This window comes from Aquarana catesbeiana, linkage group LG03, assembly GCF_042186555.1.
Source record: "Aquarana catesbeiana isolate 2022-GZ linkage group LG03, ASM4218655v1, whole genome shotgun sequence".
Taxonomy (NCBI): domain Eukaryota; kingdom Metazoa; phylum Chordata; class Amphibia; order Anura; family Ranidae; genus Aquarana; species Aquarana catesbeiana.
The window spans coordinates 282,759,342-282,781,992 of record NC_133326.1 but is presented as its reverse complement, the minus strand read 5'-3'; the positions used below and the strand labels follow the sequence as shown (position 1 = coordinate 282,781,992).

The 22,651-nt window shown below is 42.7% G+C and overlaps 1 protein-coding gene across 1 annotated transcript in view; it reads right to left on the bottom strand.

Moving 5' to 3' along the window:
• Positions 1-2,303: 2,303 nt before the first annotated feature.
• The window catches only part of SOCS2 (suppressor of cytokine signaling 2), a 58,912-nt gene continuing 38,564 nt past the window's right edge, over positions 2,304-22,651 (bottom strand). Inside the window, exon 3 of the mRNA XM_073620175.1 lies at positions 2,304-2,996. Within this exon, the coding sequence (XP_073476276.1) occupies positions 2,539-2,996 (458 nt within the window). The 3' untranslated portion in view covers positions 2,304-2,538. The remainder of the gene's footprint in view (positions 2,997-22,651) is intronic.

Below are 22,651 nucleotides of genomic sequence, written 5' to 3'. Positions count from 1 at the left end.
GTTGTCAAAGATTTTACTGGAATCAAAACAAGCCCAAAATGGGCTGAGAGCCCATTGCATGCCCTTGCTCTTAGTCAAGACATGTTGGAGGATTACAAAATGGTATAAAGTTCTTGCGGCACTTAGCAGGTAAGTTTATGAATTCAAAAGTAACCAACACTTTTGGGATATGGTAAATTGGACGTTTGATTGGCAACAACCATCTTCTTTGCTATTGGCAACTTAATAGGACCCTTAGGCATTTTTGGTTCAATAATGGAATAATGGAGAAGGGAAAAAAAAAAAAAAAACCCCCACAACAAAAAAGGTGTTAGGTCAGCATTTTACCTGCATACAAATACGCAAATACACTATTACCAAAAGTATTGGGAGCCTGCATTTACACGTGCATGAACTTAGAAGTTTTAGGAGTGTGTCTATGGGACTGTTTGACCATTCTTCCAGAAGTGCATTTGCGAGGTCAGGCACTAATGTGGACTAGAAGACCTGGCTCAGTCTCCACTCCAATTCATCCCAAAGGCGTTCTATTGGGTTGAGGTCAGGACTCTGTGCAAGCTAGTCAAGTTCCTCCACGTCTTTATGGTCCTTGCTTTGTGCACTGGACAAATCATTTGGTGGAGGGGGGATTATGATGTGGGGTTGTTTCTAGGGGTTGAGCTTCGCCCCTTAGTGCCAGTGAAGGGAAATCTTAAGGCGTCAGCACACCAAACCATTTTGGACAATTTCATGCTTCCAACTTTGTGGAAACAGTTTGGGGATGGCCCCTTCCCGTTCCAACATGACTGTGCACCAGTGCACAAAGCAAGGTCCATAAAGACATGGATGAGCGAGTTTGGGGTGAATTGGAGTGGAGACACTGAGCCAGGTCTTCTCGTCCACATTAATGCCTGACCTCAAACCTTGTGGACAGCCTTCCCGGAAGAGTTGAAGCTGTTATAGCTGCAAAGGGTGGGTCAACTCAATATTGAACTCTACGGACTGGGATGCCATTAAAGTTCGTGTGTAGGCAGGTGTCCTAATACTTTTGGTAATAGTGTATATGCAAACAAACATGGGGGGAGGGGGGAAATGAGAAGTGCTATTATCAACCATTTAAGTGTGTGATTAGAATATTTGATTTGTATGCAAAAGAGCATTCTAGGAGCTTTAAGAACCTACATTTTTTGTGAAGATTATACAGCGTAAAAACATTAGTACCGTGTGCAAGAAGCCTTACAAAGAATGGTATACATCAGAATTAAGACATATTCCAGTTCTACATCACAGGTGAGACTAACAAAATCTTGATCCCCAGAAGTAAAACTTGATCCCATAATTTGTAATCTTTACAGCAATTCTGACAGAATTCAGCAGACTTTGGCACGTTGCAGAACTTTGGCCATGTTAAACAAACTTTTTACAAATGCATTAGTGATTTAAAACACTCAAGGTACCCATACACCTGGGCTATGTGTCTTAATAGAACTGACCATATACACATCTGGGCTAAATTGACAAAGTATCCAGCACAGCATAATCCTCCAAATCTTTTGTTTATTGAAAGAGCATTAAAAGCAATCTGCCAACTCATTTCTGCCCCCAAAGGGCCTTAATCACAGCTATGATTAAGGGCTTGTTCACACCATACGTGAATAAAAGCCACGCACATTCCACTTGCAGAGACATCAGTTTACATGCGCGTTGACCTAAAGTTTTCATGCACCTCAGTTATGTGCCCTATTCACAGCAATGTTGATGCTATGTCAGTTTTTTGTCCCGTTCAGAAAACTGCATACACGTTGGATTCCTGCGGGCATCCTGGTGTGAACAGGGCACATAGAGAACAATTATGTGTGCCCTCGCAGAACACATGCAGAAAAACAAACGTCTCTGCACCAATGTGTGAACCAGGCCTGGGGCTCTCTCCCCCCCCCCCCCCCCCGCCGAAATGCATTGAGGATTGCTTTTATGTGGTTACAATAAAATGGAAACTCAACGCATTATGCTATGATGCATACTTTATTTGCTTACACAGTATTTTGCCTACAAAGAGGATCCTTTTTGTGCACTCCAATGGATGGAAGGTCCAATTAAAATAAAAGGTGCACTGTATAAATTTTTGGAGCTAATGTCCTAGCATTCCTTTCTGTTGACAGGATTTTACTCAAAAAGACCAAATAAAAAAAAATATATCTTATAGGCAGGAAGATATGATTTTCTATCCTGCCGGTTTGATTCCCAGCTTGATAATAATCATCCAGGGGAACTGGCTTGTTCCCATAAACCAGACAATTCTGTGCAGATTAGGCCTTGAGAGGAAAAAAAAAAAAAAAAAACCAAGGTGAGCAAAAGCAAAAAACCACATACCCTATAAAAAAAATAGGTTCATTTCATAAGTCCTGAACAATCTTATGACAACCATTTAAGAATGGAACACAATGTGATGTTCTTAAAATTCAGCATGGAGCAGACAACGGATTCAAAACATATTTGGCTGGATTTGGAAGTTGGTTGCAGAAATGCATTTCCCATGCTGCAGGCATGATTGTAAAAATGCTTCTATATGTGATAATGGTACTCTGCGATATATTCCTTTAGTCTCATAGGCAATGGCAGTTCCTGGACCTTCTTTGTGCATTTGTTGACAGCCAGTCTACAGAGATGCTGTAAAGATGGGGTAGATGTATAAAGTGGCTTCACTAGCCAAAGATGTACTGTCCGGTTGGGAAGAGTCTCAGTCTCAGTTTTCTTGTTTTTTGACAACAGAACATAATACTCAATAAGATTAACAACGCTATTGAATTGTTTTAATCTTGAGCGTACACAAATGACAGAGTCCAACCTGAATTTCCCCTCTCGATACTCAATGCGCAGGTTTGTTGGTCCTGCAGAGGTCTTTACAGAGATGGTCAATAGGTAGTCCGTGTGTGAGCTGTCCCTAACTAGGAAAGTGCCCTCTGGAGCATCTTGCAGTTTTTCCTTGGCTTCGTTGACAGTCATGTGTCCCCAATACCAGCCTGTCAGAAAACAAAGGAGATTTTTTAGTTCAATAACTAGATTTTACATATTTTGTGTAATACTTGCTGTGAAAAAAGGGACTAGGAGAAGATGTATACTTGAAGTAAGGCATAAAGACAAATCAAAGAGATGGGTCAATAGGATTTCTGAAGTAGGAGTTAAACCAGTATCCAGGTAGATACACTACTGCAGATAAGGCTGTGTCTGTCAACAGAAACATATGCTCTGGAAGGTGGCTTGCACCAATGCACAAAAAAAAAAAAAAAAAAGAGAAGAGGGTAGAGCAACTGAACATGTGCACAGCAAAGCGAGACAGTATTACTGGATATTACACAGTACAGGCACTTATGTTTTACATAGATCACTTCATTCTTGCAGGTATGGCTATCAGGACTTAGATTTCTGACTAGAGTTCCACTTTAAGTTGCTAACCAGGAACAAAGTGTGCATAAAAAAAAAAAGTTGCTTACTTCACCACCAAGCACCCCCCCCCCCCCCCCCCCCCAGCACCCTTCTCTGCCAGTTTACCACCACTTTAAAAACAATGAGAAAATTTACTAAAAATTATAGCAGACAGAATCTGGAGCATTTGAAAAATAAAGCTAGAAGTAGACTGGTTACCATAATCTGAGGATTTTTTTTTTTTTTTTTAAGACTTAAGCAGCAAAGTTAAAAATTGGTAAGATAGCTCTTTAATTTTATTGTATATTCTTCCTTTCCCATCTGGCCATCTTGGTAGTATAAGCTAGCATTTCTAAGAAGTGTGGCCTTCTCAGAAACTGAATAAAGCAAGTTACAACAGGAGATGCCATAATCCAACATTCGGCCCATGTGTATGTCAGTCTGTCCAACAGAAGCCAGCCAAGTATGCAGGAAAACCAGCAGCCGACGAATCCTGATCAGTGCTCTCAGCCAATGGCAGCGAGCGCTGTTCAGCATTTTAACAGGGGGCCACCCCCTGTCAAAACACAATAGCTCAGTGGGGGAGATTGATATGCAAAGTTAGTATAGTGGCTCTGACCGGAGGGGAGTTTTTTGTGGAATGGAAAAAATATATAATAGTGTGCACCAGGCTTTAGCTGGATAACTGCATACCTGGAGACTATTTGTGGGCAATCATTTTAATGGTAGTTTAGTTTTTCTTCCAAACGTCAGCCTCAAAACTTTAATGACTTGGAGAGGATCTGCAAAGGAGTGGGACAAAACCCCTCCTGAGATGTGTGCTGAGTTGGTGGCCAACTACAAAAAACGTCTGACCTCTGATTGCCAACAAGGGTTTTGCCACCAAGTACTAAGTCTTGTTTTGCGAAGGCGGTCAAATACTTATTTCACTCATTAAAATGCAATTCAATTTAGAATTTTGAAATGCGTTTCTGGATTTGTTTGTGGTTATTCTGTTTCTCACTGTTAAAATAAACTTACCATTAAAATTATAGACTGATCATTTTTGTCAGTGGGCAAAACGTACAAAATCAGCAAGGATTCAAATACTTCCTCTTACTGTATGTAAACTTAGGTGGGCCATACATTATACATTTATCTTTTAGGTTTACCGAAATCATAGAATGACATCAAAACGTAAACACTTTCAAATTGCATGCAATCAGGCAGGCCCTTGCACTACAAAGTAAAAAAGGTACAGCTAAAAAGGAATTGAATAATAAAATTGTATAATATATGGCCAGTCTAAGACCACGTGCAGGAAAGTGCTGTTTGTTTACATATGCTGAGGCTGTGTGTGGGAGATGTACAAAAGTGTCATTTACGTACCCTTAGGATGTATGTGCATGAGAACTGAACACAGCCTCAGCATATGTAAAACTAAGGCCTCATGCACACTGGACATTTTTATAGCTGCAGTTTTTGGTTATCCTATGTGTTCATGCACACATACTTAACCATTTTTTGCCTGGGGCATTTTTTTTTTCCCCTGGAAAAAAAAAAAAAAAAAAAAAAAAAAAGAAAGAAAGACACCCATGTAAAAATGCTAATGCTGAAAAAAAAGCTATTGCAAAAATGTAAAAAAAAAAAAAAAAAAAAAAACCTCACTGCAAAGCTACTGGAGTTTTTATAACGTTCAGTGTGCACGAGGCCTAAGAAGCAGCAGAAGAGCAGGAGTCTGCAGTTAGTTAGGTTAGAAAAAGAACTGCCTAGAGTGCAATATTAACAAGTCACAAAATTTATCAAAATTAAATCTGCAACTACAGAGAGCTGGTCTCTCTATAGAAACAAACACTTCATCATTTTTAGAATTCTTATTAAATCAGTTTGTTGTCAACTTGACACTTTAAAACCGGTCATGTAACTGGGCACTTTTCCCAGTTTTCCCCATCCGAAGCAAGCAAAGCACTAAACATTTGTCAAGCTCAGCACTGTATGTGTGTTTAAAGGTTTGTTTTCTTTTTTAAAGTAGCAGTATAGTATAGTTCTGCCAATGTATACATTTAGGCCCCCATCGGCACTAAGTGAACTCTCCAACTTTAGCATAGCTGCTTGGTCACCTGGCATTGCCATTTAACCACTGGGCACTTAAACCCCCTTCCTAACCAGACCAATTTTCAACGCTCTCACATTTGGAATGACAATTATTCAGTCATGCAACACTATACCCATATGACATTGTCTTTTTTTCACATGATTAAATAAAACTGAAAATTCTGTAAACAAAATGCAAATTTTCTTTGTTGGTTATAAAATTTTGCAAATTAGTCCTTTTTCTTAATAAAATTGTGGCCAAAATTTATACTGCTACATATCTTTGTTAAAAATAACCCAAAATTGGTGTATATTATTTGGTCTGTGTGAAACTAACACCCCTTTCACACCGAGCCGCCCATAGTGTGGGAGGTAAAATGTCGCTATTTTTAGTGGCGTTTTACCGTCGAATTTGCGGCGCATTTCGGCCGATAGGGCGCTTTTACACCCCGTTAGCGGCCGAGAAAGTGTTAAAACTGCCCGCAATAACGGCGTTTTGCCAGCGGTATTGTAGCGCTGCCCCATTGATTTCAATGGGGAGCAGCAGTGGAGGAGCTGTAAACACACCGCTCCAAAGAAGCTGCTGGCAGGACTTTTCCTGACGTCCTGCCAGCGCACCACTCCAGTGTGAAAGGCCTCGGGCTTTCACACTGGAGAAAGTGGAGCAGCTGTTTGAGGGCGGATTGCAGGCGCTATTTTTAACACTATAGCGAATACAAAAACGCGCTCAGTGTGAAAGGGGTCTAAGGCTCGATTCACACCTATGCATGTTGCTTTTGAGCGTTTTTGGAGGTTTTTTTTTCATGCTTGGCACGTTTGAGCCGCGTTTTTGCCGCGATTTGCGTTTTTTTTTTTTTCTCATTTTTTTTTTTACAGTCTTAAAAAAAATAAAAAAAAAAAACACTGCAAAAACACTGCAAAAACACTGCAAAAACACTGCAAAAACACTGCAAAAACACTGCAAAAACACTGCAAAAACACTGCAAAAACACTGCACAAACACTGCACAAACACTGCACAAACACTGCACAAACACTGCACAAACACTGCACAAACACTGCACAAACACTGCACAAACACTGCACAAACACTGCACAAACACTGCACAAACACTGCACAAACACTGCACAAACACTGCACAAACACTGCACAAACACTGCACAAACACTGCACTTGCGTTTTTGATGCTTGTCCATTGAAAACCATTACATGCAAAACGCTGCTTTTTGCATGAAAAAAAGTCCGACCCTTTCCAAAAACGCAGAGATACAAAAAAGCATTGATGTGAACATGTTCCATAGGAACCCATGTTAAAAAATTCCCGTGCATTTCTGCAAAATGCAAAATGCATCAAAAAACGCGCTAGTGTGAATGGGGCCTTAGAGTCCACAAGCTATGGTGCAAAGCACTGAAAATTGATCACACCTGAAGTACTGATGGCCTATTTCTTGAGACCCTAACAAGCTAGGAAAGTACAAATACCCCCCAAATGCCCCTTTTTTGGAAAGTAGACATTCCACTGTATTTAGTAAGAGGCATGGCGAGATAATTTTTCCCCACAATTCTTTGCAAAAAAGTCCCCCCCCCCCCCCACAAAATTGTCATATTCGCAGGTTATTTCTTACACACAGCATATGCATACTACAAATTACACCCCAAAATACATCCTGCTATTCCCAAGTATCACAGAGGCTCAACCTGCAAGGAAGCACCTTCAGGCATTCTAGGAGCATAAATTACACATCTAATTTCCTGACTAGCTCTAGCACTTTTGAAGACCCTGGAGCACAACGACAATGGAAACGCCCCAAAAATGACCCCATTTTGGAAAGAAAAACACCCCAATGTATAATCTACGAGGCATAATGAGCCTTTTGAACATGTATTTTTTTTCTACAAGTTTTTGGAAAATGTGGAAAGAAAATGCACACTCTTAACATACAAAGTTGTCCATTTTATACAATATTTCTAATGCATAGCATGTACATACCAAAAACATTACACCCCAAAATAGATTCTCCTACTCCCGAGTATGGCGATACCACATGTGTGAGCGCCATCAGGCGTTCTAGGGGGCATACATTTCTCAACTCTAATCTGACTACCAATTACACTTTTGTGAGGCACTGTAGTGGCATGGATGAGCATGGTTGAGCCATAAATGTGGATGGCTGAGCATGGATGGAGGAGGCTGCAATGGGCACTACAGATCCATCCCACAGCGCTGCTGCAACCGATCACTCCCCTCTCACTGTACCGTTTGGTACAGAGAGGGGAGAGAGGAACCAGACATGACGCCGCTTTGTTTACAAGTGATAAGTCATTTGACGGCACAATCACGTAGTAAACGGCTGCTGTCAGCGGCCATTTACCATGATCTGTGTTGCGCCGGGTCCACAGATACTCCCATGTGCGCAATTCCGGGAGGACGTCAATGTATGCCCTCCCAGAGTTATCAAGCCAAGCTGTAGCCGTCATTTTAAGGCCTAGTGGTTAAGTGGTTAAAGTGGACCTATACTACAAAGTTTGGCTAACAGATTAAAATAGTGCAATAAGACAAATCAGTAAGTAAATGTCCTTTTAGCATACAACATGTGAGAATGCTTAGGGACACTTGGGGGTCATTTACGAAAGGCAAATCCACTTGCACTACAAGTGCACTTGAAAGTGCAGTCGCTGTAAATCTGAGGGGTAGATATGAAATGAGGGGAAGCTCTGCTGATGTTATCATCCAATCATGTGCAAGCTAAAATGCTGATTTTCCTTGCATGTCCCCCTCAGATCTACAGCAACTGCACTTCCAAGTACACTTTCAGTGCAATTTCAAGTGCACTTTGCACTTGTAGTGCAAAGTGGATTTACTTTTCGTAAATAACCCCCTTTGTCCTTTAAGCCTCACAGTACAATGAAGGTGTTAGCGCAAGGTAAAATAGCTGCTCCACCTAAACAATGTGCAATAAGATAAAATGGGCCTAGGCAAAATGTTTATTGTAAGTGTTATACAGTATCAGTCACAAATGACTACCTTTCATCCACTGAGGGACACAGGAAGGCTTTAACCTAACCTTCAGGCTACATTCACACCTGAGTGTTTTCAGCTCATAAAAACGCCTGAAAAACACCCAAGCAAAATCCCATTCATTTCAATGGCATCTGTTCACATCTGAGTGGTTCGTCTCCTGAAGCGAAAACACCTGAGCTTCTTTGGGGCAGATTACTGGGGTTTTTCTGCCCTATACATTGGTGACCTGAACAAAATCACAGCAAAAACAACTTTGAAATGCTCAGGTGTGAATGAAGCCTCAAGCTGTCCAAAAGCAGTCCAACTAGGATGAGCTTTGAGTTGAACTCATGTTCGACTTGAACATTGGCTGTTCGCAAGTTCACCAATTGGGGTGTTCACGGCAAATTCGAATGCCGCGGAACACCCTTTAAAAGTCTATGGGAGAAATCAAAAGTGCTAATTTTAAAGGCTTATATGCAAGTTATTGTCATAAAAAGCATTTGGGGACCCGGTCCTGCCCCAGGGGACATGGATCAATGAAAAAAAAAAAAAAAAAAAAAAAGTTTTAAAAAAACGGCCGTTTTTTCAGGAGCAGTGATTTTAATAATGCTTAAAGTCAAACAATAAAAGTGTAATATCCCTTTAAATTTCGTAGCTGGGGGGGGTGTCTATAGTATGCCTGTAAAGGGGCGCATGTTTCCCGTGTTTAGAACAGTCTGACAGCAAAATGACATTTCGAAGGAAAAAAAAAAGACACGTAAAACTACTCGCGGCTATTGCATTGCCGGTCTGACAATACACATAGAAGTTCATTGATAAAAACGGCCCCCCCCAAAAATCTATACCAGGCCCTAATCCGAGCACGCAACCTGGCAGGCCGCAGGAAAAGAGGGGGGGGGGGGGGGGGGGGGACGAGAGAGCGCCCCCCCTCCTGAACCATACCAGGCCACATGCCCTCAACATTGGGAGGGTGCTTTGGGGTAGCCCCCAAAACACCTTGTCCCCATGTTGATGAGGACAAGGGCCTCATCCCCACAACCCTGGCCGGTGGTTGTGGGGGTCTGCGGGCAGGGGGCTTATCGGAATCTGGAAGCCCCCTTTAACAAGGGGACCCTCAGATCCCACCCCCCCCGTGTGAAAAGGTAAGGGGGTACTTTTGTACCCCTACCATTTCACTAAAAAAACTGAAAAAAAAAAAATGTTAAAAGTGACGAGAGTTTTTGACAATTCCTTTATTTAAATGCTTCTTTCTTCCATCTTCCTTCATCTTCTTCTGGCTCTTCCTCCGGCGTTCTCTATCTTCTCCTCGGCTGCTCCGCACCCATGGCATGGGGGGAGGCTCCCGCTCTTCATCTTCTCCGGGCTGCTCCGCATCAATGCTGGCATGGAGGGAGGCTCCCGCTGTGTGACGGCATCTCCTTGTCTGATGGTTCTTAAATAACAGGGGGCGGGGCCCCCCCGTTAACCCCGCCCCCTCTGACGCACAGGATTTCCCTGTGGCATTCCCCATGACGTCACAGGGATGTCCCGTCAAGTCACCGTGCATCAGAGGGGGGCTCTCTCGCCCCCCCCTCTTTTCCTGCGGCCTGCCAGGTTGTGTGCTCGGATAAGGGTCTGGTATGGATTTTTGGGGGGACCCCACGCTTTTTTGGCGCGGGGTGCCCCTTAAAATCCGTACCAGACCTGAAGGATCTGGTATGGAATTTAGGGGGATCCCCACATCTTTTTTTTTTTAATTTTGGTTCGGGGTTCCCCTGTGGGGAATTCCCATGCCGTTTTTATCAATGAACTTTTATGTGTATTGTCGGACCGGTAATGCAATAGCCGCGAGTAGTTTTAAATGGCTTTTTTCCTTCGAAATGTCATTTCGCTGTCAGACTGTTCTAAACACAGGAAACATGCGCCCCTTTACAGGCATACTATAGACACCCCCCAGCTACGAAATTTAAAGGGATATTACACTTTTATTGTTTGACTTCAAGCATTATTAAAATCACCGCTCCTGAAAAAAACGGCCGTTTAAAACTTTTTTTTGCATTAATCAATGTCCCCTGGGGCAGGACCCGGGTCCCCAAACACTTTTTATGACAATAACTTGCATACAAGCCTTTAAAATTAGCACTTTTGATTATTCATGTTCGTGTCCCATAGACTTTAACGGTGTTCGCACAAACTTTTTTCCTGTTCGCATGTTCTGGTGCAAACCGAACAGGGGGGGTGTTCGGCTCATCCCCAAGTCCAACTAAGGGGTAGGCAATAGACAATCACTTGCAGGCACAAGAAAAGAGGCCTGAAAAGCTGATTGGAAGAACAGATTGTAAAATGTGCACCTTGACAGGAAAGAGTAACCCAATCATTTAGATCATAAGCTTGTATAATGGTCTGCCTGAGCCATCTAGAGTAGGTGGATTGAGAAGCTAGAGCACCCAGCTTCCAGAATGAGAGAAAGGTGCACATCCAGACTATGAAAGGAAATTGACTTTGGCAAAACTGGAGTATTTAAGTACAATAATGTCCTGGTTGAGGTGAAAAGGTAGGATCTACATTAGGCAAAAATTAAAGTACTGAACCTCAACACCGCCATGCCCCTATGCAAAACCAGAAAGGATTTCTTTCAGGATAAGACCTCCAGTTCAGACACTTGTGTCGCAGAGGTGATGGCTCACAAAACACCACCTGGTGGGTGAGATAATGCAAGGAAATTAATACAATATGTTCACATGGCAGTTTTTGAAGCCCAGAGAGAACCAATTCAGATCCCAACTGAGTCACAGGGAATCGAACAGGGGGCACTACAAGACAGACTGCCTGTACAAAAGTCTTAATCAAGGAGCAAGAGGCCAACGGTCTGACAAGATAGAAAAAGGCAGAAACCTGACCTGATACTGCTGAAAAGCCAAGCACTAGTCTAGACCCAAATGTAGGAAGAAAAATTTGTCCCATGAAAAACTCCTAGGCAGGGGAGGGGCACCAAGACTCACATTAAGATGGTAAGCCTTCCATGTTCAAAATTAAGAATAATAAGAAGCAGCCTTCCTAGCTTTTAGCATCATAGGGATCACAGATTCAGAGATGCTCTGGTTTTCCCAAAGCTTGGATAAGATACAAGAGAAAAATCTTATAAGGGCTTTCTGCAAGCTCTCTCAAAGCAACTGAACAGCCACAACCTGGATTAGACACATATTTGTATAATTAAGCCCATCCAGATGAGGTTATTCTTGAACCCTTATGAACATTTATTCTTTGACAAAATGTTTGTGACATCTGATACAATCCTACGATCAATCTGAAGACACATTGGGGTTGATTTACTAAACAAACAGTCTGTAAACCCGCAATTATAGTTGCTCTAGATCAGAGGGAGAACATGCAAGGAAAATAAATGTAATTTTTGCTTGCACGATAGAAATCAGCAGAGCTTCCCCTCACTTCTAGAGCAATTTCACTTGCAGTGCACAGTATATTTAAAAAATGGGTTGTAAAGGTACGTGCTTTTTCACCTTAATGCATCCTATGCATTAAGGTGAAAAAAACACCCGTCAGTGACCGGCCTCCAGCCCCCCCCCCCCCCCCCAGTTTTACTTACCTGAACCCTCAAACTTGCCCCACGGAGATGCACCTTCTCTCTGCTAGGGGGTTCTCGACTGTTGATTGGATAGATTGATAGCAGCGCAGCCATTGGCTCCTGCTGCCGGCGAGTCCTGCATTCGGGGTCTATGGACGCCGAACGCTATACTCGGGAGCGCGCCTGCAAGGTAACCCCCCCCGGGACAGTGCTTCTCCCAGGGGGTGATCTGATGTGGGGAGGAGCCAAGAGCGCTGCAGAGGGACCCCAGAAGACCAGGATCGGGGCCACTCTGTGCAAAACGAACTGCACAGTGGAGGCAAGTAGGACTTATTTAAAATAAAATAAAAAATTACCTTTAATGTCACTTTAAGACCACAATTAGGCTTCATTTACACTACAACTCCAAAGTCGTGCAACTTTGACACAAAGCTGGATGGTGTGACTTGGATGCGACTTTGGCATTGACTGTTGCACAAATAAAATTGCATCATGTGACTTGAGGGTTTACATTCCAGTCTATGGCACTCAAGTCATATGAAAGTTAACCACTTGCCGACCAGCCACTGTCATATTGTGGCAGGTCAGCACGATCCCGCGAACAGTCGTAGCTGTAAAGCGGCTCCTTTAAAGCGGGATAGCTGGCGCACTCACTCACTGCTTTGCAGGGGTACCGATGCTCGTGGCCAAAGGTCACGATGACCGCTGCGATTGTGGGCACGAGTGGCAGAACAGGGATGTGTGTAAACACACAAATCCCTGTTCTGAGAGGAGAGGCAGAGCGAGAGTTCCTAATCGCTAGGAACTACGATCTGTCATCTCCTATAGTTAGTCCACTCCCCCCACAGTTAGAACACAGTTAACCCCCTTCCTTGCCAGTGACATTTACACAGTAATCAGTGCATTTTAATAGCCCTGATTGCTGTAAGATTGTCAATGGTTTCAAAAGTTGCATGACAAGTTGCACAAATGTTAGAGCTTTAAATAAAAATATTTTGCAGCAAAGCACCTTTTACGAAGATGTACATGCATGTGTACAGACATGGAGATCCATTTGGAAGCAAAACCAGGAAGCCTTTAGCAGACCATCCCAGCCGAAATTAAAAGCTATAGCCATATGACTTTGAATACAATAAAGCGGGGATAAATTGCAGTAATGAGGACCAGTAATGATGACCGCCACACGTCGACAGAATGGCACAGGCAGGCATATCTGTATGTCCCTGCCTTCCAGCGGGTGGGGGGCCTGAACGGGCCCACCCAGTGCCTGCGGCGGTCGCCTTCGTTGCAGGAGCGAGCCGTGCTGAGGAGGAGGTGGCCACCCCCTCCCGATCGCTCCTGACAAATTAGAAGCTTCCTCTGCTTCTGAACTGTAAACAGAAGCAGAGGAAGTGTCGTCGTCATCTCGTTCCGTGCAGCCTTTTCGTTTCGGCGCCCGAGGAGAGAAGACAACAATGTGAGTTACACCAACACTACACTAACACCAGTACACATAGGCACATAAAACACCCCCCGATCATCCCCAGTCAGTGTCACCGATTGCAGTGTTTATTTTTTTTACTGATCACTGCATTTGCTGTCATTTGTGACTGTACCACTGAATAAGTGGTAGGGCAGTTAGGCCCATTTAGGTCTAGGGTACCCCCCTAAATAAAATGTTTAACCCCTTGATCACCCCCCAGTTAACCCTTTCATCCCGTCACCAGTGTCACCAAGCGATCTTTTTTCTGATCGCTGCATTAGTGTCACAGGTGACGCTAGTTAGCCAGGTAGGTATTTAGGTTTACCGTCAGCTTTTTATAGCATCAGGTACCCCCCCCATATACTACCTAATAAAGATTTTAATCCCCTGATTGCCCCCTAGTTAACCCTTTCACCAGTGATGACCGTATAAGTGTTACGGGTGACGCTGGTTTGTTTTTTTTATACCCGCCATTACCGAATAAATGTTTAACCCCCTGAGTGCCCGGCAGGTGATATCAGTTAGGTTTTAGGGTCAGTTAGGGTCTGCATCGCCCCAGGCAGCGTTAGATTAGTGCCAGTTGCGCTAACAACCACACACCATACACCTCCCTTAGTAGTATAGTATCTGAACGGATCACCATCTGATCTATACTAGCGTCCCCAGCAGTTTAGGGTTCCCAAAAATGCAGTGTTAGCGGGATCAGCCCAGATACCTGCATTTTGCCCCTCCGCCCAGCCCACCCAAGTGCAGTATCGATCACTCACTTAAAACACACATAACTGCAGCGTTTGCAGAGTCAGGCCTAATCCATGTGATCGCTAACAGTTTTTCTGGTAGCGTTTGATACAGTTGCTGTTACTACTGTACCAGTAAATTTAGAGCCCAATTATACACATGCTCTGGAAGTGCCCAAAATTACAAAGATACTGGTCTGAAATAATCAGCTCTATAAATAAAATATGGAATCTTACATTTGTGGTTGACCCCAAGCTGTGTCTGTTGGGATGGTTGGACGAAGAACTATATACACCACATACGTATATAGCAATCACCAGAACGTTGTTTATTGCTAGAAAACTTATAGCTAAGAAATGGCTTTCGGTGACACCACTGACACACGCAGAATGGGTGAATACCATAAATGAAACTCTATTGAGGGAAAAGCTGACATACCAACACAGGGGTAGCCCAGCAAAATTTGAACGTATATGGGATCCTTGGTTGGAGGTACCTGGTTTAGCCCCCTTCCAATTGGTCCAAAATAAAATACTAGGTGGCAGAATGCAGACGCCTACCCCCCTTGTCTGAGGAGGGAGGCTGTCTACATTGAATGGATACAGGATGCTATGATGTCATAGGGACTCAGAATATAGATCAAACTGTCAATAATTTTGATGAGAAGTTGTCTTACTCTGCGGTGACGAGTTATAAGGTTTTAATTATATATTAGTTAAAAGAAGAAAGCAGACACTATCCCCCCCCCCCATTGTTTAGGGGGGAGAGGTACCTCTACACCGACCGATTGTCCGTTGAAGGACCGGGAGCTGAGTAGGGGTACAAAGTACTAAAAGGACACACTTACTAATTATAGAAAATACGAGGTAAAGCTGAAATTGGTATAGATATGTAAAGATTTGTTTTCATAGATTGATTGTAATATTATATATATATATATATATATATATATATATATATATATACACATATACACACACACACACACACACACACACACACACACACACATATACACACACACCATAAAATTGCAGGAAACATAAGCTGATTGACTGTATATTTGGATAATAATATGTCCTTGGCAACGTAATTTGATGTATGTTTTTGTTTTAAGGAAGAGTTTTTTTCTCTTATGTTTTAAAGATCAATAAAAAGAATCTGATTTAAAAAAAAATTTAGAGCCCAAAATGGCAAATCAAAAGGTACAGTAGTGAAGAGGCCTAAATGTTTGAGCATGACAGATGAGTGAAGAGGAAGTCACTCATCTGTCAGATGCAGGCTCAGAATATGATCCTGTAGACAACAGCGGCTCCATGACAGATAGCTGACAGAGTTGTGGTCCCTGCCAGGGTGAGCCGTATCAGACCCCGATCCTTCTGCTGTTGAGGTGCAAGAACCGCAGGGCTCTCTTATGGAGCAAAGTACTAGTGCCGCTCATAATTCTGGTGAACTGGCAAGCACCAGTGGCCTAGTACACCCTGGTCGTACGTCCAGCACTGCAGTATCACGTGGTGAAGTGGCGAGTCCCATAAGTGCAGTTCAAGCTGGCGAGGTGGCAAGCACAAGTAGTGTTCTGCTGCCACCAAGAAGACAAAGACAGGCCCGTAGTACCCATAGTGTCCTTCCTGCAGAATTTGCCAATCCTAATTGGGAACCCACCACTTCTGCAGCACCCGTACACCCCCCCATTCACTGGCCAACCCCGAATTCAGGTGGAAACATTTGATTTTACGTCACTTGATTTTTATTCGCCGGTTTTCACCAAAGATCTCTATAGATCTATTGTGGACCAAAGCAATTTGTATGCTGGTCAGTACATCACCGCTAATCCCCAGTCCTCCCTTGCCAGAGACTGGAAATTAATTATGGTTTTCGAATTTAAGACCTTTCTGGGCCCATCCTGAGACATAGGCATAGCTAAAAAGAGTGAGTTGTGGTCATATTGATCCACTGACCCAATTCAACATATACCCGTGTTCTCTGCCTTCATGGCCAGGGCACGATATGAGCAGATCTTGCGGTTCATGCACTTCAACAATGAACTGTCGTCCTCATGGAGACCCTGGATACAAATCAACTCTACAAAATTCGGGCCCTCATAAACCACTTCAACCAACATTTTGCAGCCTTGTTTACTCCCCATCAAGTTGTCTGTGTTTATGAGTCCCTGATTAAGTTTTCTGGCCGCTTGTCTTTCAAACAATATCTTCCCAGCAAGCGCACCAGATACGGGGTCAAGATGTATAAGCTCTGACAGGGCCACAGGCTATACATGTAGTTGTATGGTTTACGAGGGAAGAGAGTCACGTACAGCCGGAGAACTGCCCAGACTACATAGGGAGTGCTGGCAAGAGTGTGTGGGACTTGGTGTCACCGTTATTCAGAAAGGGGTACAATTTGTATGTGAACAATTATTACGAGTGTGCCACTTTTTAGTCACTTGTTTGATCATCAGATTGGCACATGTGGCACCGAGTGGCCTAATCGCCAGGGCTTACCCCAGAGGCTTGTAGATTCCTGTCTTAATCTGGGGGAGAGCCTGCTTCAAGTGTAATAACTTGCTCGCTATGAAGTGGAGGGATAATAAGGTTTTCGTTGTCCCTCCTTCATGCAGACACGGCGGTTCAAATTCCTACAGCGACTGGTGTTGGAGAAACCCTTCTGTGTCCATGAATATAACCTTAATATGGGAGGGGTGGACCTCAATGACCAGTTGTTGGTGCCGTACCTAATTGCCCATAAGGCCAGACATTGGTATAAGAAAGTGTCTGTATACTTATTTCAATTTGCTGAACGCTCATGTGCTATAGAGCTTCAGGACGGACTGGTTCCTTCCTTAAATTCCAGGAAGAGATAGTCAAAGCCCCCCCCCCCCCCCCCCCCCAAGACAGTGCTCCACCCCACCTTCCCAATCCAAGTGCCGTAAGCTGGCTGCATGAGAGGCATTTTCCATGTCCTCCCGAGTACTCCTACCCAATGAGCCCCACAAAAGAAAATATGTCTGTAGAAAGCACGGATATAGGCGTGACACCCGTTATCCCTCCTGTCCTGACAATCCTGATCTTTGCATTGGTGAATGTTTTGAACGCTACCATGCACTAGTGGAGTATTAATGTAGCGTACAGCACTGCAGACTAGGACAAACTTTCACAGGGTCTCCCAAGAGGCCACCACATTTTGAGAGACCTGAACCGTAAATAAATAAAAAAAAATTATAAAATAAAAAAAACAAACAAAAATAGTTGTTTTATTGTTCTCTCTCCCTCTATTGTTCTGCTCTTTACTGTATTCTATAATGTTTTGTTAACTTTTTTGTTTTCAGGTATGCCATTCGGCTGCAGCGCAGATTTATCTATCTTGACAGCAACAGTTTTCTCCAACGATACATAAAGCCATGACTCCAGCGCTGTAGGAGGCGATTTCACCACCACAGCAAAACAAAATGGTGCATGTACGCCCATCATTAGAAGAGGGTGAAGGGAGGTATTCTAATGGTGGGCACACCCACCGATCTTTCGTTCAGTCCGCAGGCTGAATAAAAAAAAAAAAAAAAAAAAAAAATACAAAATTTATTTATTTCAGATACTTATATAGAGCCATCAATTTACGCAGCACTTTACATATACATTATACATGCACATCAGTCCCTACACCCTCAAGGAGCTTACAATCTAAGGTCCCTAACTCACATTCATACATACTAGGGACAATTTAGACAGGATCCAATTAACCTACCAGCATGTCTTTGGAGTGTGGGAGGAAACCGGAGTACCCGGAGGAAACCCACGCAGACACAGGGAAAACATGCAAACTCCAGGCAGGTAGTGTTGTGGTCGGGATTCGAACCAGCTACTCTTCTTACTGCTAGGCGAGAGTGCTATCCACAATATATGCCCAACAACTTTGGACTTTGAGTGGTTATACCAGAATGATGCCTGCGGGTTTAGGTATCATCGTGGCATCATTCTTTTCAGCCAGCGGTCGGCTTTCCTGTAAAAGCAATCCGAGTAGCCAATTAGCCTCTAGACAGCTTTTACAAGAGAGGGGGAGGGGGAGGGCTTGCCCCCCCCCCCGGTCTTCCATGGTTTCTCTGGCTCTGTCCCAACAGGGAACCTGAGAATGCAGCCAGTGGTTCCGCCATCTGACCATATAGCTGATCAGGACCAGAACAGCTCCAATCATCTCTATGGCCCAAGAAACCAGAAGCTACGAGCATTTCATGACTAAGATGTCGCCGGATAGACTTTTATTTTATCACACAGATCTTGGTGTGGTCAGATGCTTTGTGGGCAGAGGACACACACACAAGGCAAACTCAAGCATTGGTCTGACATCATATATAAACAGCAATTGCACCATGCATGTGAGGCATCACCGCAAAGGTCAGATTGAGGGCAGCAATTTGTCACCGCTGCACGTTTGTGCGCAATTTTAAAGCATGTTGTGTTTGGTATCCATGCACTCGGCCTAAGATCATCTTTATTTCATCAAACATTTGGGCAATACAGTGTGTTTTAGTGCATTAAAATAAAGTTTTCCAAAAAAAAAAAAAATCCATTTGAAAAATTGCTGCGCAAATACTGTGAAAAATTGAAACACCCATTTTAATCTGTAGGGCCTTTGCTTTAAATATATAGTGTTTGTTTACATGAAAAATAATTTTGCAAGAAAATTACTTTGAACCCCCAAAGTGTCAGAGGGGGGTTTGTCTTTCAAGTGGTTAGAAGAGTGGGTGATGTGTGACATAAGCTTCTAAAAATGTTGTGCATAAAATGCCAGGACAGATCAACCCCCCCAAAAGATAGCCAAGAGATAGCACAAACCCCCCCAAATGACCCCATTTTGGAAAGTAGACACCCCAAGCTATTTGCTGATAGGCATGTCGAGTCCATGGAATATTTTATATTTTGACACAAGTTGCAGGAAAAAAAAAAAAAAATAAAAAAAAGACACTTTTTGCACAAAGTTGTCACTAAATGATTGCTCAAACATGCCATGGGCATATGTGAAATTACACCCCAAAATACATAGCTGCGTCTCCTGAGTATGGGGATGCCACATGAGACTTTTTGGGAGCCTAGTCGTGTATGGGACCCCGAAAACCAAGCACCGCCTTCTAAGGGGTGTAAATTTTTGATTTCACTCCTCACTGTCCATCACAGTTTGAGGCAATGGAATCCCATATGGCACAACCCCCCCCCCCCCAAATGACCCCATTTTGGAAAGTAGACACCCAAGCTATTTGCTGAGAGGTATGGTGAGTATTTAGTAGATCTCACTTTGTCACAAGAAAAAAAAAAAAAAAAAATTCTCTTAATTTTCAAAAACAAAATGAGAGCTGCAAAGTACTCACCATGCCTCTCAGCAAATAGCTTTGGGTGTCTACTTGCCAAAATGGGGTGGGGGTACAATCTTGCCATTTTATGGCCTTCAAAACTGATAGGTAGTGAAATAAAAAAACTTTACACCCTTACAAATCCTGAAGGCGGCGATTGGTTTTCGGGGCCACCGTATGCAGCTAGGCTCCCAAAAAGTCTCACATGTGGTATCCCCGTACTCAGAAGCAGCAAAATGTATTTTGGGGTGAAATTTCACATATAACCATGGCATGTGTGAGCAAACATTTAGTGACACTTTTTTTTTTTTTTTTTTACAAAACACACCCCTCCATTCTTGAGAACACTAGAAAAACTGAAGCATGCTGGTTGTGGGCAGGGTTATCCTGTGCTGGCAAGTACCAGTATCCATGTCTCCTGTAAGTAGCAGTACAACCCCCAAAAAAAAAAAAAAAAAAAAAAAAAAAAAAAAAAAAAAAAAAAAGGAGAAGGGTTGAATACTACTTGAAGCCTACTTTTTATAATTATATGCAGTCAATCAATGCAATTGTTCGACTATACTCTAATATATTTCAACATTACTTTTTGGTTGGCGAGAATAACTACTTTAACTTAGGTATAGAGTGACCATTTATACAAAGTTGTCCCATGATGATTTTGTCTCATAATAGGACAAGGCAAGTTTTACTAACATTCGAGTAATATAGCACATGCTGCTGTTTAATTCTTATGATGTGCCTTTATGGACACCCTGAAGATTGTGTATGGTGACTATTTTTTGCATTATACTGGTCTCCAAAAAAAATTTATATAAAATTTGTGTACCCTAAACACACACACACACACACACACACACACACACACACACACACACACACACACACACACACACAACACCTCTAGCTTGTAAATCTTACATTTCTGAATAAATACCTCTTAAAAAAGGTGATCATCTAAAATTAGAATAAAATGTATAACAATACACATATTTAAAGTGGTAGTAAATCGCAGCCTTTTTACCTGCAAGGTGAAGGCATAAAGGGGGGCCTGGGCAGCAGGGGAATCTGCACCACACGGGGCAGTTAGGGTGTGCTCAGGAACACCCTGTGTGCATGCCTATGCAAACACAACATATATGACAAATTCCTATGGTGGCACATAGGAGATGGGAGGATAAACCATTTAAATATGGCTTTGGTTGGAGCAAAATGGATGCATGTTTAAATACAGGAAATCCATTCTTGGAACTACTATAATCGAAACCCAGTATGACTTAGGTGTGCCTGAACCTCTAAATGGGTCGATGGGTATTACAGAGTTTATAAACCGAAAGAGAATACTATCAAATACTCTATTCTGACTCAGACTGCCCAACAGTAGGGATGGTCCCGATGTTCTAGTCAAACGCAAGTTCAACACGAACATCGGGTGTTCGTTTGCTTGTAAACGAATCAAACATATGGGGCGTTTGCAGCAAATTCAAGCACAGCGGAGTGCTCCAAAATGCACTGCGGGATCGCAGTGCATTGACGGCTGCTGATTGGCCAAAGCATGCACCCGACCTGCATGCTTTAGCCAATCATGGCTCAGGGGGCCAAGTCCACGCACCACACTATACAAGGCTGCTTACACGGCCGTTTATAGTGTTATGATTGAGAGAACGTTAGCTAGAGGCATGCAGGCAGTTAAGTGTAAAACTATACAGTATAAAAAAAAAAAAAAAAAACCCAACAAAACCACACACACACACACACACACACAAAAAACTAGAGTGTAAGAGTAAAGGTGATGGGCTGGCCAAGCATGTCTCCAGATCTGAAACCTATTGAGCATCTGCAAATGGAATGTGGACGAGCACAAGGTCTCCACCATCCAGCAGCTCCATGATGTTGTCATGGAGGTGTGGAAGAGGACTCCAATGGCAACCTGTGAAGCTCTGGTGAACTCCATGCACAAGAGGGTTAAGGCAGTGCTGAAAAAAAGTGGCCACACAAAATATTGACACTTTGGGCCAATTTGGACATTTTAGCTTAGGGGTTCACTCACTTGTTGCCAGCAGTTTAGACATAAATTGCTGTGTGTTGAGTTATTTTGAGGGACAGCAAATTTACACTGTTATACAAGCTTTACGCTCACTACATTGTAGCAAAGAGTCATCACATGAAAAAACATAATAAAATATTTACAAAAATGTGAGGGGTGTACTCACTTGTGAGATACTGTATACAATATATAACAGTGTATTGAAGTGGTCAAGGGGAACCCTATGACAGAAAGAAAACACACAGGTCTGGGATATTTAATTTTTATTGTTTCACTTTAATCATTAAAATCACAGCTTCTGAAAAAACAGCAATTTTAAAATTTTGCATTTGTCCCCTGGGGCAGTACCCGGGTCCCCATACACTTTATGGCAATAATTTGCATAAGCCTTTAAAATTAGCACTTGATTTTTTTTTATGATCGTGTTCCATATACTTTAATAGGGTTTGCATAAATTTGTCTGTTCGCATGTTCTGGTGCGACCCGAACCAAGGGGTGTTCGGCTCATCCCTACCCAACAGTACAAAAAGAAGAAGTGCATGGGGTAGCAACTCATTCATATCGGTATACTAAAATCAAATCTGTATTCTTATAAGGAGTTTACTACACGTGTTCATGTATAGTATGTTTGTTCCAGAAGACCAAATCTGTAAAATGTTCATGTTGCAGTTTTATCAATGAAATCACGAGGTATATTTCTTCATAGCAAGAGACAAGTCTATGGCCTCTTGCACACTGTATTGATGTATGAGCATCAGACATTCCTGGCAAAAATCCCCAAACAAAAAACACACGGGCTGTATATGACTTGCAAGTATGCTCATACAAGCAGGAGCATGGCATTTGCAAGAATGTGCGCATCTGCAAGTATACTGACCAGCAACTTTCTGTATTTTTACTGATCAATATGCAGCCCATTAAGGCCCCCCCACCAAAAATAAAAATAAATAAAAACCCTGTTTGCCTGAAAACTGAGCGTTTCCAGGCAGTAGTGCACAAGAGGCCGAATTCATCCCATTTATTAATTC